The sequence below is a fragment of the Ambystoma mexicanum genome, chromosome 4q (assembly GCF_040938575.1).
Source record: "Ambystoma mexicanum isolate Mex_15411 chromosome 4q, UKY_AmexF1_1, whole genome shotgun sequence".
Classification (NCBI taxonomy): domain Eukaryota; kingdom Metazoa; phylum Chordata; class Amphibia; order Caudata; family Ambystomatidae; genus Ambystoma; species Ambystoma mexicanum.
Window position 1 is genome coordinate 260156462 of NC_090928.1, and position 17646 is coordinate 260174107.

The 17646-nt window shown below is 47.9% G+C and overlaps 1 protein-coding gene across 2 annotated transcripts in view; it reads right to left on the reverse strand.

Annotated features, from left to right (window-relative positions):
- AHCTF1 (AT-hook containing transcription factor 1) overlaps window positions 1–17646 on the reverse strand; it is a 2174249-nt gene that overhangs the window by 567175 nt on the left and 1589428 nt on the right. For both annotated transcript variants that reach the window (XM_069607832.1, XM_069607831.1), the window contains exon 28: window positions 14794–14997. In XM_069607832.1, coding sequence (XP_069463933.1) covers window positions 14794–14997 — 204 coding nt within the window. The remainder of the gene's footprint in view (window positions 1–14793; window positions 14998–17646) is intronic.

Here is a 17646-nt window from a genome sequence, read left to right on the forward strand (position 1 = left end):
CTGTCTCGCGGATCCGGGATAATGCAGCGCATCCACGGCAATCTTGATATCTCACCTAACGCTTCCGCGTTCAAAATGCACCCTCGCGTGTAAGCGGCAACTCGTCTACCAAGAAACACTGGTAAGCTATACTTTTTCCTTTTTCGTCACGCGGCAGCAAAATAAATCGCTCGCTCTGGGTAAACCAGCTACAACTAGACCTTTCATTGTGCTTCCTACTCCCCGCCATCTTTGTAGGAAAGATGGCGGCTATTCTATCAAAATGGATTAGAATTACTTCAGTGTGTTCCTAACGGCCATCTTGGACTCAAATAGTGGCGTTAACACTTTCCGTGGTATCTGTATTATATCAACTCAACTTAATATTTGGAAACCCTCTCTCTCATCGGATGAATTAGTTGATAGAATATTTTAGTATATTCGTCCTTATCTAAACATGCTCGTTATTTTAAAGAATTAAAGTAGCAATTTATGCCTCCATGGTCCATACAACATTTGGCATTACCCATTCTGACCAGTAATTTTTGTCATGAACCCTATGAATGACAGTTGGGTCCACGTGTTGTATACATATAAGTAATCAAAACGTATACATTCAATTATAGTTGCTGTGTGACTATCTTTCAGACCACCTGCATTCTTTATCCCTAAATTGTAATACTAGTACATATAACCCCTTGTCAAGAAGCATTATACAGTAATGAAAAACTCCTTAAAACTTAACCAATTCTACAAAAATTTCACAACATGTCAGATCAGATAGATACATGCAAAAACAAACAGTCTCAGATTACAAGACGCAGTACAGGTCCCATCTGAGGGTTATTCCCTTAGGGTACATTGAGTCCAAATGTTCGATCCAATATGTCTCTCTTTGCTGTAAGAGTCTTTGAAGGTTACCTCCTCGTCTAGGTAATACTACATGTTCAAGAATAACAAATTGCAATTGGGCAACAGAATGTTTGAGATCTTTAAAGTGTTGTGCAACTGGGGATTTAACCGAACCTTTCCTCACATTGGATTTATGCTCAACCCATCTTTGTTTGGCTTTTCTGCCTGTGAGACCTACATAATATAGTCCACACAGGCATCTTATCCCATATATGACACTCTTTGTATCACATGTTGTGGTGTGTCGAAGGGAAATTTTGTTGCCATTGTGCGGATGGTGTATGTTACAATTGTAACTGTTGCCACATCATCATCAGAGGCAACTACATACACGTAGTATACTTTTTAGATCTTTTTGTAAGGTCAGTACATTTTATCCAGACATTTCTTCCGAAACCCGTAGGAACTACTCCAAAATATATGCATATGGTCAGCTTGGGAGGAACTTCATAGGGGTATAATACAAACTGTTTAAAAATTGAAATTGCATGCATTTGAATCTAAAATTCAGAGATACATTCTTGGTATGTACACCACATCTGAAATTCAACACCCAGATTATCAGAACATTTGAACCTTGCCCTTGGAGCTGAGGACTGGAGTTTATTAAATAACATTTTATGTAGCGTGGACAGAAGCAGTCTATTTCCACCTCAGTTAGCAATATATACTTCGCAATATATACTTAGCAATATATACTAATTACGCTGTTTCCAGGGGTTTCACAAGGGTAGTCAAGACAATGGGGCCGCCACCGCAGCTCGTATCCTGTAGTATTGAATGAGTTCCACCGATGTGCTAGCGTCGCCATGTTGGCGGGGTAATGACTCCCTCTTCGGGGAACAAATTCCAGGCGCCCCCACTGCCCAGCAACAGTCGTGTCCCATGTAGGTCCCAAGCCAGGCAACCTCCACAGTGGGAGCCACTTGTAATATGGACAATCCGTCCCAGTCCCATCAAAAATGGACTGACAAGCTAGTATTGTGGCGGCCACAGGGTCAAACAAGCAGGTATCCTTGTACTTTTGGTCAAGGATCAGCATTCTAGGGTCTGACCCATCCGCTGCAAGTTTTTCCAATTTGATATGGGGCGGAGGTGATGTCTCCCCATAGCAATAGGTAGCTAATTGAGCCTATGCTGCCACCGAGTATAGCCCAATGTGCAGGGCCATTAAGCCCCCTTTTTCATAAGGAGTCATCATTTCAGACCACTTTTTCTACACAGCTCCGGAGTGGCACAAGAACTGCGCAAATGACCTGCGTATTCTAGAGAAGAAGGGTTTACCAGGCCACAGAGGGACATTGGCAAATGCATAAAAAAGCGTGGGCACCAATATCTTTATCAGAGAGAGTTTACCAGTCATCGTGATTAGGAGCTTCCTTCCACCTGGTCAATCTGCCTGCCACATGTCCCTCCACCACCAGATAATTATCACGCAACAGGCTCTATCTCTCCCTCGACATTACTACTCCCAAGTACTTCATCTTATCCAGTGACCATTGCAGGGGAAAGTCGCCACACGGTTCTTGGTATTACTAGTCAGCGCAAAGACCTTTGATTTGGCATACTTGTTAGGGAGAATTCTCTGTTTAGGCTGAATTTCCTAACCTAGTGAGTCCCCCAGCAGCTTTGCTGGATTTTTGGGGTTTATTTTTTTCTCCTGCCAAGAGTGAGACACTTTTACCCTCACTCTTGGACATGATTTGAGTGCGTTTCTTTGGATCTAGAGGTGTTTAATGGGCTATGGGGTCTTTTACTCCATAGGGTTTCATGTGTTTTTGTGATGTGTTACACAGCACCCTCAGTGCAGTGACACAGGGGTGTCTTAGTGACCCCCCAGTATAGACTCCATACTCTGGGACCGACTACTGTCTCTCAGGGCATGTAAAGTCACCATTGACTTTACTAGTCTTAAATTCTGAACAGAACCAGTACAAACCATCATATTGTGGACGTACTGGCTGGGGCAATTCGATTGCCCCAGGGTCTGTTAGTCGAGGGGGCACGTCTCCGCCCCCCCGATCGAGTTTTGGCTGGTGGCAGTGGATACTACTTTTTATATTCAACTGCGAATATTTTCCTATGGGATTTCCCATTGTTTTAGGCTACTATCTTTATTTAATTATTTACGGTAGCCTCGAACATACCGCCGGTTTATTTAATTAATATTAATTCTCCGGTTGGTATTTTTTTGCCAAAACTGGATTCTAAAATGGCGTTTGTGTTCTCTTCTGTGACTCCAACCCAAGTCGAGCCCTTTGTTCCGCTTTTTGGCGGGCTTCTCCACAGAAGCCCTCCAAAGTGGTGCCACTATGTCTGGGGTACTTAGGAGGGGTGGAGGGGAATTTAGGCACCCTGGACTGAGTTGCCTAGGCAACTCAAGTCGCACTCCGTCCTGATTGGCCCAAGTGGTGAGCCGGCAGGCTCACCACTTAGCATGTTTGAGTGACAGCTAGGCTGAGTGAATGGGGGTTTGCTGCATAAAAGCAGGGCTTTGGGGACTGGAACTTCAGAAGTCGCCACAGGACCTAAGAATCCGACTAGGGAGAAGCTGAGCTGACCTGCCACGACACCACTACCGGTGGAGCCCTGCTGGACCGTCTCACCACTTTTTCCCAACGACAGAGGAGATCTCCCGCCGGAGAGTCTTCTTCCTTTCACTGGTGGGGATAACCAGTTTCACAGTCTTTTCGCTTTCCCGACGTATCTCGTGGCCGTCTTGCCCGTGCCAAGCACCCCGGCAACCCGGATACCACGTTTTACCACGACCACGAGACAAAGGTACCACCTTTAACCGGAAAACTCCGCGGCTGGTTTCTGCCCCGGTAGTGCAACGACCTTCATCTTTCCTCCAAGTCGAGATCTTCTCTTCCCCTGGACGACGACGCAACTTGCACCCACTACCAGGAACAACTGCCACTGCTGGAGGATCCTTCCCACTTAAGGTACTGTGTCCCGCCTGGCTTCCCTTGCTACCGACTGTACAGGGTAGATTTAGCCCCCGGCTTTCGAACCTGGGTTAGCCTGGGACACCCTGGCTAAACTTTTCTAAGCCTCTCTAAACTCTTTCTGAAATTTGCAAGACTTTCTAAGCCTAGTGTAACTGTATGATCTTGGGCGCATTTGTGCTCTGCTCTCTCTAAGAGTGGGCCCAGCTGTTGGACTTTGGCTCACCAGTGACTTTTTTTTGCTCTCTGCCTTGCTAACAGTGTTCCTGAATCGTAGAGTGGTGTACCTCTTCATATTCTGTCTTTTCCCCTAACTTTTTCACAAACTTATTAGGGTGCAATCTAGTTAAGCGCTCACCTCTGTATGAAAATAAGTGGTGTTTTACTGTGATTTTTCTAATAGGGAAAAAGGGGTGTATATATCATAATAGTAACTGTGTTTAGGATAAGTTTACAATAAGAGTGCTGGAGTGTTTCAACTGTGTGTTTTTAAATAAATAATTATATACTTTGATACCAAAGCTCTGGTCAGTGTTTGCTTGTATTATTGTATCTGAGTGCCTATTGAGTATACTTTGCATACTGCCTAACTCTTCTTGAGGGAAGTCTGACTGCTCAGCCACAGCTACCAGGTAAATCTGGGTGGTACAGACTGCTACCAAGTGGGTTTACTGCCAACACCTGTAGTCTTAAATCTTTTGCAGTGGTCCCAAAGGGAACTGCACAGGTTTCTGCCTAACACTGGACCATAGCAAGAAAACCATCCCGTTCGTCCCCTTCGGGAATATGTTCAGCCGCTAAAGAAACACAGTTCCACAGAGTGTGTGAAACGTGACAAGGCACATAGGGAGTTGGCCGCCTGAAGAGCCATACCCCCTGAAAACACTTTCTTCGCCCAACCATCAAAACGCTTGTCGTCCCTATCAGGAGGGATGATAGGATACGACGCCTGCTTTGCTGGAGCCGTAGCCGCCTGCACCACCAAACTCTCCGGAGTGGGGTGCTTGTTCAAGTAGCAAGGGTCGCTACTGGCTGGGCGGTATTTTCGCGGCAAAGACTTGCCCACTGCCGGGAGACTCTCCGGAGCAGTCCAAGCCGCCGCAACCCTCCTCTGTAGAGCCATATGGAACGGCAGTACTGGGTCAGTTGGTGGACCTTGGTCGAGGATATCCGTGAGGTCATCCTGAAGAAAATCCCCTGGGGGAGCAGACCACCCCAAGTACTCTGTGACCCTAGACATAAGGCGCCGGTTCAAGAAGTCGGCATGGGTGCAAGGCTCAGGCCTACAAAACACCACCTCCGGAGAGGTGTCCAGACCACTGGCGTCGTGCAGGGATTGACGCAGGTCCTCAATCTGGCTATGGCCCGAGAGAATCTCATCTGGCACCGTATCAGGAACCATGCCATAATCAGAGCCCTCATCCACCTCCGAAATGTACTCAAGATGGCGGAAAGAGGGCACAGAATGGGGAACAAAGCCATGCTTGACCTTGGCCAGAGCCTTTCTAGGGGGATCCACCGTGCCCCGGGGCACCCCGTCGAAACAGCCTCAAAAGGCGTCGAGTGAATCGGCGTCGACGATGAACGCGGCGCCGACAGCATCGGCTGTGTCGACACAGGCCTCGAGGGCGGAGCCCCGAGCGTGTGCCTCGACACCCTGGGCACCGATGGCGTCGACGACTTCTTCGGAGACGGAGCCTCGAGAGAGTCTCTCGATGACCTCGGTGCCACAGGCATCGACGTCTTCCTCGAAGACATCACAGGCTCACACGGTCTCGAGCGCATCGAGGACCAGGACCTGGAACGGGCGTGACTAGAACGATTCCCCTTGTCCGAGCGGGACCGCTCCCGCGAATCGTGCCGATCACCCAAGCCCCAAGGCGTACGAGCAGTGTCTCTAGTCCGATCACGACCGACCCCACTCGGAGGCGCGGACGGACCAGTGCCCTGCGATTCGAGAATCACTAGCATTTTCTTACCGAAAGAAGCCCATTCCTCTGGCGTCGCATGCTTGGTGGGATAAGCGACCCGCCGAAGGGCAGAATCCTCGGATGAGGACGGGGAAGGTGACCGATGACGGCGCTTCTGGGAGTGCCTCGAAGAGGCAGAGGAGTGGCGGGACCCACTCCGGGACCGAGACCCACTGGATTTCCAACGATGATGTGGAGAGTCGCGCGTCGAATCGTCCGTCGAAAGCCCTGCGTACCTCGACTTCCTGGGCTTGGACACCTTACCGACCGACAGTTTCTTCTTGCGCTCCCGCAAGGCATTGAACGTAAGCGACTGGCAGTCGACACAATCATCCGTGTCATGGGCCTCCCCGAGGCACCAGAGGCAGGCGTTGTGCGAGTCCGTCACCAACATCTTGGACCCGCAGTCCCCGCACTTCTTGAAGCCCGGACACAGGGTGGAAGAAGAGGTAGACATCACGAAGGACTTTAACTTCACAAACGAACAGGTTCGAAAAACCGAAAGAACAGAAACTCCAAAGAGTCGAGGCGCGCTGAGATATCCGAAGCAAACAAGTTCGCGGAAAAAAAGGAACTGAGGCTACGGCGTCATGCGTCCTACTTCTAACATCCAGTGACGTCGGGCGTGGTCCGCGAGGGTGGCGTATCGACATCATCGACGCAGACGCCGTGTAATGTGTGTGTGTGTGTAGTTAAATTAACTGTGTATGTGTGTGCGTGTTGGTGTCAATGGTGTGTTTATTTGTATGCATGCGTGCATGCAAGGAGTTGTGTGACTGGTGGGTGAATGCGTAGGTGCAGGTGTTATATATATGTGCCAGCCACCACACCTAAATTTACTGGCCCAGAGGGACACTACATTTAGGAGTGGGGGGGCTGCTGGGTTGCTCTATGGAGGCGTTTTGTTTTCAAATTAAATGTGTGTTTGTGTGTGTATATATGTTTATTTCAATTAACTGTGTATGTATGTGCTCATATATGTCGGTGGCAATGATGCGTTTGTTTTTATGCATGTGTGCATGCAAGGAGTTGTGCGACTGGTGGATGAAAGTGTTGTATGTGCCAGTCCCCACCCCTAAATTAAGGGGAGGGGGCGGTTGGGTTGCTTTACCCAGGATGTATGGAACCATGCATCAAGGATAGAGCAAACATAAGGGTATAGCTAGTGTTGGGGCCTTTCAGACTTTCAGTTGAAAGGGTCCTTGGGGCACCACAGCAAATGCCCCCATGTTGCCAGCCATCAGTCTTGTAACACAGCAATATATTCCTTTTTGTATTCCTTTTATTCTGGGGCTTGAAATGAGCGCTTTCAAATGCTCGCCTTACAGGCTGCGATTGATTAAGCCCTTCCGGCTGTCACTTGCTTGGGGAACAAGTATTATCACCTTGTTACCTTTTGACACTGGTTCCTCCACATCAGCCACTTACTGACAAAGGAGGATTTAAAGATTTTCAGTGGGCATTTGGTGTTTGAGCTCCCTGCTAGCTGGCTGTCTTGCCGGGGCCTTTCAGCTCTTTCAGTTGAAAGTGGCTTTGGGGGACACCAGCAAATGCCTCCATGGTGCCAGTCAGCAGTCTTGTAACACAGCAATATATTCCTCTTTATATATTGCTTTCGTTCTGGGGGTTAAAATGAGCACTTTGAAATGCTCGCCTTACAGCTGCGTTTGTTGGAGTCCTTTCAGCTGTCACTTCCCTGGGATATAAAGAAATGTTATCACCTTGTTGCCTTTTAACACGGGTTCCTCCACATCAACCAACTTCTGACAAAGGTGCTTTGAAGAATTTCAGTGGGCATTTAGTGTTTCATCTCCCTACCGGCTGTGAGTCCTTATAGGTAATACTGGCATATATTGGTGCAGCCTGCATGGACATGTATGGGAACAGCCAACATGAACAAAAATTCATACTGGCATATTTTGTGGGCAAAGGCGAAATGAAATGGAAAATGCTCCTGTGCGCGTTTCGGGACTTACATCTATTTTTTTCCCATGTACTACCATACAAAACCAATTGCAAACTATGGCTTTTTAACCAACATTTTCAAGAAAGTGCTGTCAAATGCACCATTTTCATTGGTTTCAAAACAATTTTGGGGTGAGAAATCAGCTCAAGCATCCCCTGTTTGGTTTGGGCTCCCTCACTGTACTCTGTCAATCCCACATAATTGGTGCAAACATTTAGGCCTCTCCAGTTCAAAAATATATCAGCCACCACTCAACATCAGCTACCCGTCACTATATATGATGTGTGTTTTAATGTGCACAAAGGGGCAGAGCGCTTCCTAAAGCTGGCGTCATTCACACCATCTTATATTTATACATATGACAAAACTGTTAGTCTGGAGTGAGCTGGTCTTCAGTACAGAAAGCTGGTCTTCAGTACAGAAACATAACTTTGCTGTAGTTGATTTGCTGTCATAATAATGAACCATATTTGGGTTCCTCCACACAAACTCAATGGGAGATTTCTTGTGTCACCTATTTGTGGTGGCAGCCCCGCTGGTCCAGTGCAAAAAGTTGTAATGGGGCCTCACCAAACCTTTTGCCCCGGGCCTCAACACACCATGTGACAGCCCTGTTTATTGGGGGTACTGCCTGCCTCCAAGTACTCTTCCATAAGCGTGAAGATAAAGGCTTCGAAGGAAGAAGGTCTTTCCACTCACCCAACTTAGGCGAACATTTGGGATGACCTGCTGTCTGTACAAGGCCTGTTGGAGTGGAGATAACTGGAACCCAGGAACTTGCTCCCTGGAAGTGGCAGCCAATGCCAGTGCTTTATGGCAACCTTCCTAGCTGTGAATGATGGAAACAAGGGCCCACCTTGCCACTGAAAACCCTGGACAGAGTTCACCAGCAATGACAAATCAAGAAACAGCCAGCTGCTTCAATCCACTTTTAAGCCCACTCGACCATTTGCGTGAACTTCTAAGCCACTGCCAGCCCCCAAAGCCGCCTCCGACACCCACTGCTTTTCAGTGTTCGAGCTGACTCGACTATGCTTGCCTACACTTTAGCCATTATTGAGCAGATCGCCACCTTTGAACCTCATTGGTCAGATCCTTGTCAAGCTCACTCTACCGCTTTGTAACACCAACTAGACCATCACCTGTCGGTTCTTTACCCTAAACGAGCTAATTGCACCTGCAGGAATACATTGCATAACTGGAGGATGCAGAGCTGAGACAGTCTTGAATCATTTGATCCTTTGGGAACAACAGACTAACATCCCAATGCCAACTCGACACATTTTAAATCACCTAGAAAGACCAACATGAGGGAGAATTTTTAAAGCAGGCACTGCCGATTTTCAGATCAAGAGTCTGGTTAAGTATCCAGAACACGCACCTCATGAAGGTTGCGAATGAGTTGCAGCAAAGCTTCCTCTGAATACCTGCTGTCAAAAATTCCTCCAGCATGATGGATTCTATGAGGCCTGAGAAGGATTGAATTACATAGGGAAGTTTGTCCTTCTTCTCCCCTTCCATGAAAATATATCTGAATCTCTGTCAAGGCTCTCAAAAACAGGATTCTTCCTACAAATCCGACTCAACCGAAGCTAAAGTTTTTGGTAAGCACAGTGCTGGTTTCAAAAGCGCCAGTGTTGACAACACAAAGGAGGATGAAGCTGAGTGGTAGAGTGCCAATGCCAAAGACAGCAATGGTACCAGCTCTCTATGGGCTGTACCAAGATTGGAGGACTGCGCCGTGCAGTTGCAGTGTTTGGTATGGCTGGGGGCATCATCAGAGGGATCAGGAAGGCTTACGTGAGGAGCAACCAAGGAAAGAGTTATCAAATATTTTTTGCATAGCCAACCGGAAGCTCTACCACTCCTCTTGTGTAGGCTAGGATGCAGGGACGAAGGCCCAGGCTCACCGGTCAGGACAAGCTGCAGTAGAGTCCTTGGACTCATTGCTCACACATGTCTTCAAGGACAAAGTGTGAGTTCTGGAGAAATAGGGCTCACTTGTTGAGTAATGATGTATTTTCTTAGTTCAAGTTTCAGGCTACGAGGACCATCTTAAACAAGGGACTCTGGCACTGAGATGGAGGATACTACCTCCAGAGCAGATTTTTCTGGGGTACATTTTTAGTTAGCACTAAATAAAGCTTAGCAACCTGCTCCACACCACCTTTGGGTGCACTGCAGGCAATTATCTGCACTCCTCTAGGTCAAAATTTCTACCGAGACACCAGGCACAAGCCATTTTGCTGGTTGACGAAGGACTGACATTGTGCAGCCACGCTGTTTTCCAGGTTTAAAGGCAGACCTTGATAGAAGCTTTATCAAAAAGTCAAATATATTTGAGGAAAAGTAACCTTGAGTCCATAACCAAAGTCACTGAAGAAAAAGGAACTCTGTTTTCCCAGAGGGTTTAGCCCAAATTCTAAACAGGTCACAGCACATGTGACAACAATCCTCCAATAAACAGTAGGCAATCCCTCCACATAGGAACCAACAGTGCATCCCTTCCTCGTTCTTTGCTGCTCACAGCAAGAGATAAGTACACATTTCATTACATTCTACTTTTCCAACTCTGATGACAGCATGCTTAATATATAATATTCCTGTTAATTAGAATATCAAAGTCCTGTCGGGCACTCTTCCACAACCTTGTATTGAGTTTTATTATTTTTCTTTCAAGAATCCATGGCCGGCCACGTAACCTACAGTCTTATTTATTTGTTGTCTTTGGGTTAATCCCAGATGCCAGCTGTTCCTCGCTAGCGCCGGAGAACGTTGGCCAAGACTGGAGCCACTCGCGTTACCCGAGAAGCCTCAGTTTACCTTTTCCTTTACTTCACGCTCGCGTGATTGTTTTCTTCCGAACGGCCGCGCACGCGTCCTCCTACTCAACACAATGTTCTGTGAGGAAGGAGGGAGGTCGCGCAGAGCATTGCCAGGGCACGATAACTCCTGCAGCCACTAGAGGGAGCCTTACCACCTTCTGGTTCTTTTCTCTATTAACCAGCGCTCGTGCTATGCATTTCCTTTGATGTCAAGGGATTCTTCGAGCATGTCCGCCGGAGACAACGTTGCTGCACCTAATTTCAGTCTATTTCTGCAATTTCTACATTTTACAAAAATAAAAAAAAACATTTTTCATACAGCAGCAGTAGGATTGAGAGAAGGTGAAGTCTGATTGCCCACTGTTAAAAAAATAAATAAAAGGGGTGTGAAGAAGTTTCATCTAATACAATGGCAGCTCAATACTCCCCTCAGGCTGATCAGGGATGGTCAGAGGATGAGGAAGGAGCATATGAGGTAGATGACGTGGCCATGGCAGACAGTTTTAAAAGGGTGCTGGGGTCCTCAGTGGAAACTACTATTAAGAAAACTGTCTGAGATGCTCTTGCCCATCCAACAGTGTTTGGATAGCATGGAGGAGCACTTGCAAACAGCGCCCCTGCTGGGGAAAAAGAGAACGCAGAAAAGAAAACACCTTTCTGATGGGGGAAGTACACTTCCTGGCAAGAGTAAGGAATCTTTGACCCCCGCCCAACCCCGCCTCCCTGAGCCAGCAAGTTTCAGAGGCCTTTTCCGGGCTTGAGAAATCCTTCCTGACTAGGAAGGAGAACCCTTCCGACAATAGACCCTCTCAGCCTGAGGAGGATAATGCGGGTTTCAGACCCTCAAGCCCAGAGGAGTACCATCAGGGCACAGATGACGAGTACGATAAGGGGGGAGTACCATAATGACGACCAGACCCCCCCCTATCCTCGGAGAACGATCAAACTGTAGGGTCAAGACCCTCTACTTCGGGAATTGTGGCAGCCCCCATTCCGAGGCAAGCTTCCGGAGAACATTCAACTCTTGAGGGAATGGTAACCCCGACTGGGAACAGTCGTTCAGAGCCACAGAATATATTAAAGCCAGACTACGTCGGCCCCTAGAAAAGGAAGTCAGGACCAAGCTTAAATCGGAATGCCCTCGCCCAGAGATTCCAGGGAAGGTAGTCCTGACGCCCGAGCATGACAAGAAAATGATAACCTACTCGGGAAGAACATTAAGGAACACAAGAAAGGCATTGATCGTGCATGGCGATCCTGTCAAGATAAGGTCCTGGATATCACAGGGCCCCTGTCGAAGATAATGGACTTCGCCGAAAAGGCCACTGACAAGGGCAAGCCAATTGACCCAACTATTCTATCGGTATGGTCCCAGAGGGGACTCTGCTTGCTCGGGAATGCCAACTGTGCCATCTCGACTGAACGCAGGAAGAGCAGTCTCTTAAAAATTGACCCCAAACTGGGAGAGCTGGCTAACACCGAATCTGGAGCAGCAGCTCAGGGCCTGCTATTCGGAGATCCCTTCGTGAAAGATGTCTAAATTGGTGGGCACCTTCACTGCCTTAGACAAGGCGCAAGCATCTATTAAAAGAGCATTCGCCACCAAAATGTTTTCCTGGGCCGGAAGAGGAAGGGGTCGCTCCTCTGGCCGATATTTGTTTGACAGAAGGCCCCAGCACTCAAGGGACCACCAACATTTCTGGCAAGACCATTCAGACACCTTCTTCCCATCCAGAAAACAAGGAAGGGGCCGCGGCTGGAGGAGAGCGGCAAGATATCCAGCCCAACAGCCAACAGGTCAATGTAATCATAGCAGCGCCAGCGGCAATGACACCCATAGGAGGAAGGATGGCTCACTTTGCGCAGGCCTGGGACTCCTTATCAGGAGATGCCTGGATCAGGGACGGAGCTTGAGGCTTGCGTCTAGAGTTCTTTGCCCAACCCTTTCAAGCGCATCGCCCCGCACAGATAATGTGTGAGGCGGACAGAGCAGCGCTAGACAGCGAGGTGCACAATCTACACCAAAAACAGGCCATACGCCTTTGTTCGAGTCAGGGTGGATTTTTCAGCCCTATATTTTTGGTTTGCACGAAGCAAAAGGTACGACCAGTAATACATTTCAGAGCTTTGAACGACTTCACAGTCTACCACTGGCAATCATTCTGACCAACAGAAAAAACGTCTTTCTGGTCTGTTTGTCAAGTACTTATTCTGCCACTTTCTCTTCTTTGAATCAGCTTGCTTTTCAAAAGGATTATTATTCTGCTTTACACCAGTTTGGTATTAAAAATACTTTTTGGTTTACCATTTCCCTTTCTTTATATCAGTTCTATATTTGAATGCACACAGATATGGCTAGAGGGCGATATCACAGAGCGCTCCGGTGTCACAATACACTAGTGAAATCACCAGGTCGGGCGTGCAGGTCCGCTCGCTACACTGCCCCTGGGTCTTATGCTGCTCTGTGCAGCCCGGCAAGTTGTTTCTCTCGGCTTTCCGCAGCCACTGGCAGTTGGAAATGGAGCGCTCCTTGCTCCACAGGCTATACAGTGATCGCCTACTATCGGAGCCCAACTTACTATGGGGAAAGCATTTAAACTTCACACTTCCCGCTGCGCGACCTCACAGCTACGGTCTTCAGGGGTAAAGCTGTCAAAATTAATGTTTCCCGCTGCACAAACTCTGCAATCAAGGTCTCTGAAGGAAAAGACCCTCTCAGGACCAGCATCCGTTTGGCACTCAACGGTGGCCCCGGCGTCTGTGCACTCCTCCAGCTTTGGCTTCCAGTGCAAGGTGGAGTTACAATGATCACTCCACCTCCTGCTACTGCTCTTCTTCATGGCCTGCACATGAGGTGGCATGTTATGCCTCCCAGTCTCCCTCAGGTGTGGGTCATTAACACTATTAGGCTGCAACTTGCAGTCTCACGCCTTTGCAGCCCTCTTTTTGTCCCAGTACTTTGGGAATTGTAGAACTTGAAGTCTGCAATGTTCAAATTGCCTCTTTTAATAGAAATATAATTCATTTCCATCCTTAATTATATTCCCTAAAGGAGTATTATAAGGATTTAATCAAGGGTATTGTTTTACAGGAAAATTAGGGTTTTCAGAAAAATTATTACTATTTAGAGATTTATCTTTAATGTTCCCCTGCGGGGTTAAAGGAGATTTCACCTCCATAAACGTTAGCGACTTTGAAAGGTGGTTACTTATTCCCAATACCTGACTGGTAATGATAGTGGTCACCAACATTAAGATAGCTATCTTTGGGAAATGAAAGCGCTCTCTGACAGCAAGCCATTCTATATTCTGGTATCACTGATTTTTTTCCTTCTTTGAGGAAGACAAATACTGAGTCATCTTGTTCCCCTGGGGCCCTTCTCCTCACAGATGATCCTCCCGGCTGATACCATACCCAGGGTCTGGATCAGGAAGCGGCTGCCTTTCCCTGGCCACCTGGGAGGAGACTTTAGTTCGCGTCTTTGTGAGGACTCCTTAGGATTCATCACACATCCTTGAGTCAGAATCATGCATTCTCTCAAACATTTGCCGGCCGGCCACCCAATCATTGGAAATTGCCACATTCAAACATTCCCAGGATTGCTGCCAGGCAAACGCACAAAAGGTGGATTCAGTCTTGAATCCAGACATCCCATTTCCTTATTAGCGCCAATTACGTCACCCTGTGAAAATGGTTCACATAACTGAGCCAGTTAAAGTTTTAAAGTTGCAACTATGTGAACATGGTGGTTTTGTGAAGATATCTATATGCATTTAGCAGGCACCCAAGGAGTTTCAAAATAATGTACATATGGAGGGAAGGTAGCTTTTAGAATATGTATTACTTGTGTGTGCAGAATAGCTTTAACAGTTGGACATCTCCTTTGAAGTCCTCAATTACAGGAGCATGGGCATCGGGCACTTAACGGAAATCAGATGTGATGAGATATCGGGGTATAACCAAAGATAGAATCATGGATAAAGAATAGCACATGAAGTTGGCCTATTTTTTTTACCAACTAATAAATGAATAAAATCAGCTTCTGTCCATATTAATAAACAATCCCAAGGCAACCATGACCCTGTTGCTAAGGACCTTGAGCATAATCAACTACAATTGTAAGGGAAGTACTAAATGCAGATTGACAGAAATTTGACAATTTCAAGAGGTCTAAGAACAATAGAAAAACATACCCCATTGGTCCACTTGGCACTGCCATTCTGCTCCACAAAAGTGATTTTTGTTTCCTTTGAACGTAATGGAGGAGTAATAGATCTTCCTGGTGACACACAAGGAGATACTATAGGTGTTGTGCGAAGATTTGATCGCAGAATGGACTGTGGAGTGAACTCTGGGAAACCAGAAGTGCCCCCACATGTAGACAGCGCTTTTGCTCTCTGTGTTAGGAAAAACAACAAACAATTTTACTTGGCTTGTCACCAGCACTATTAAATTATTTCGTCAGGTTACCAATGTTAAGTAATTTTGTCTTAAAGGACATGTATGCTATCATGCAGACTACAGCTACAATCAAGTCAAGAAAAATTCTAAGCCATGAGAAGCAGACAACCAGAGCAGAAAACAAATGCTAATCTTTAAAAGAAATAGAGTTCCTCTGCTTTCTCCCAATGCACAACGAAAGATGACCGAAATTAGAAATGCCAAAATGTTTAGCACACGAACCATAGTTAAAGCCTATAAAGGACTATATTCGCTGGCATAAACACAAGTATTTAAGTTGAAATGCAGGAGCAAAGAGTGTGGTCAAATAACATTGGCATTAGCTCAATATACAATACAAAAGCATGGAAATAAATGTCTTACTGCCCTCCAATTTCCCCTCACAGATTCCTCATCTTTGATATTCCATCTCCAACGCAGCAGACTTCAGACATTTTTCACCACCAGAGGGAGTAGCTCGGCACCCTCAAATGCCAACATCGGGGGCCAGAATATATGAAGCTGCCTTGCACATGACCTCAGATTCACCTTTTTCCCGATCACTCAGCGGCTGAGGTACTGCAGAACAGATGTGGTGTACATGCTCTATGTGAAGAAAGGTAGGTTGGGAGAGCGATGAGGAATCTGTGGGAGGAACACCCATAAGAAAGAACATTAGTGAGAGGTCACTTGTTTGTCCTCATCTTTGATAGACACCCATAGAAGTATGTAAATCTCGAGGAGGGAGGAGAGCTAGAAGATGCCAGATGACAGATCATCCAAAGCAAACATCATGCTCTGGCAGGTGATCAGGCAGCAATGCTTGGCAAGCCTGTGCAAAAAAGCCCACATAGCTGCATATGCCCAAGACGGGGAACTCCCTCTTTAGTGAAGATGTGGCAGTCAGGTCTGCTGCTGAATAAGATTCGTGATGCTCAGGCACATATTTCCCTGCCAGATTGCAGCATCTCAAGATGCAGAGTATGATCCACCTTGATGGGCTTCATTTAATCACACCCCTGCCAGCACAAGCACCAGCATAACCTACAAAGAGCTGGGGGGGGGGCCTTGCCGGCAGCCACGTGATGCAGATGTGTCCGCATCGAACTCCGGAGGGATCCTGAATAAATGATATGCCTCTTGTGTAAACTTTAGCAGAATACACTGGTTCATTTATGTAGCCGTGGGAAACTCTTGCAGTAGAAATGAGACTGAAGTAGGTGGCTACTGAGCAGTGGAGTGCCCGGCGCTATCTAAGAAAGCACACCTTCTGTGTGGGGCAAGATGGCAACTGTTGGATAGCCGAGGAAGAAAGTGTGGGGCTGCGGACGCCTGGAGACGAGACATAGTGGACCGCCCCACGGTGGTGAGGGAAGCGGCCGAGGTGTCCAGGAGGAGGTGGGCAATGGCAGCCGGAGGTGGGGCGCAGTCTCTGGGCTGCGAAGAGGCAATCCGAGTGACCTCAGTAGAGAGAGACCACCAGAGTGGCAGCAGCGCCGCTCCCACTGGTGATCGGAGGAGTGGAGCGGCGGGTCTCCGGTGCAGCGACTGGGCTGTGTGCCGTGGACAGCGTAGTGCAGGGAGCTGCCGAGTACGGGCTCAGGCGAGGAGTGGCAAGATGGAGGCGGTGGGCCTGCGGCCGACAGAGCGGAGGGTGCTGAGCGCCCAAAAGCACCGGGCACTGGTGGAGAGGCCAACAGCAAAGATTGGAGGAAGCTGGGGTGCTGTGCAGTGGGGCAGGTGGCGAAGGCAGTGGACTGCGCTGCAGACACAACAAAGGACAACGTGCAGTCTGACAGTGTCGGTTGAGAGGTGGGCAGAGGGATAAGTGATGAGAAAAGGAGCATGACGGAGCACCAAGGTCAGCAGGAGTTGCAGGGGGGCTGTCGGGGAAGGTGGACGGCAGATGCAGACAATCACAAAGGAAGCACAGTACACAACAAGCAGCGAATTTGGGATATGGAGGGTGGAGGCGGCTGCGACAGCACAGTGGTGTGGAACCCTGAGTGCTGGCGAGTCCAGTGGTGCGGCTTGGACATTGGGAGGGCATGTGGAGAGGCTGGCTGAAGGCACGCTGAACGAGGCCAGCGAGGTGCAACCTGTTTGTCCCCAGAGACTATAGGATAATCTGACCAACGCATGAGGGGGCTAAAGAATATTTGGCACAATATTGGGGTGACAAACACATGGCTTGTGGCAGACAAACCCTGCTGGGAGACTGGAATAACGTGTGTTGGTCGCTGAGATGGTGTGTGTGGCAGTAAACAGAAGAGTGATGCGGCCAGGGGACCTGGCAGCGAGGGACGCACAACTGCACAAGAGCATTGGGCACTATAGAGCAGGGAAGGCAGTCGACCAGCCTCACTAGATGCATGTCTGAAAACAAACCCCTGCGAGGCCAAAGCAAATGAAAACGGATGCCTTTGACAAGTTAAAGACACTCAAGACTGATCCGTCCCTAAATCAGCAACCAGACCCTGTGACTAGGAAGACCAGGAAGAGGGGTGGGGGTTTGGCGGGTGGGAGGGAAGTGGATGGACAGATCCTAGAAGCAATCGCAGCCTTGCGGGCCTCCATGGAGATGAAAATTGACAAGGTAAACTGTG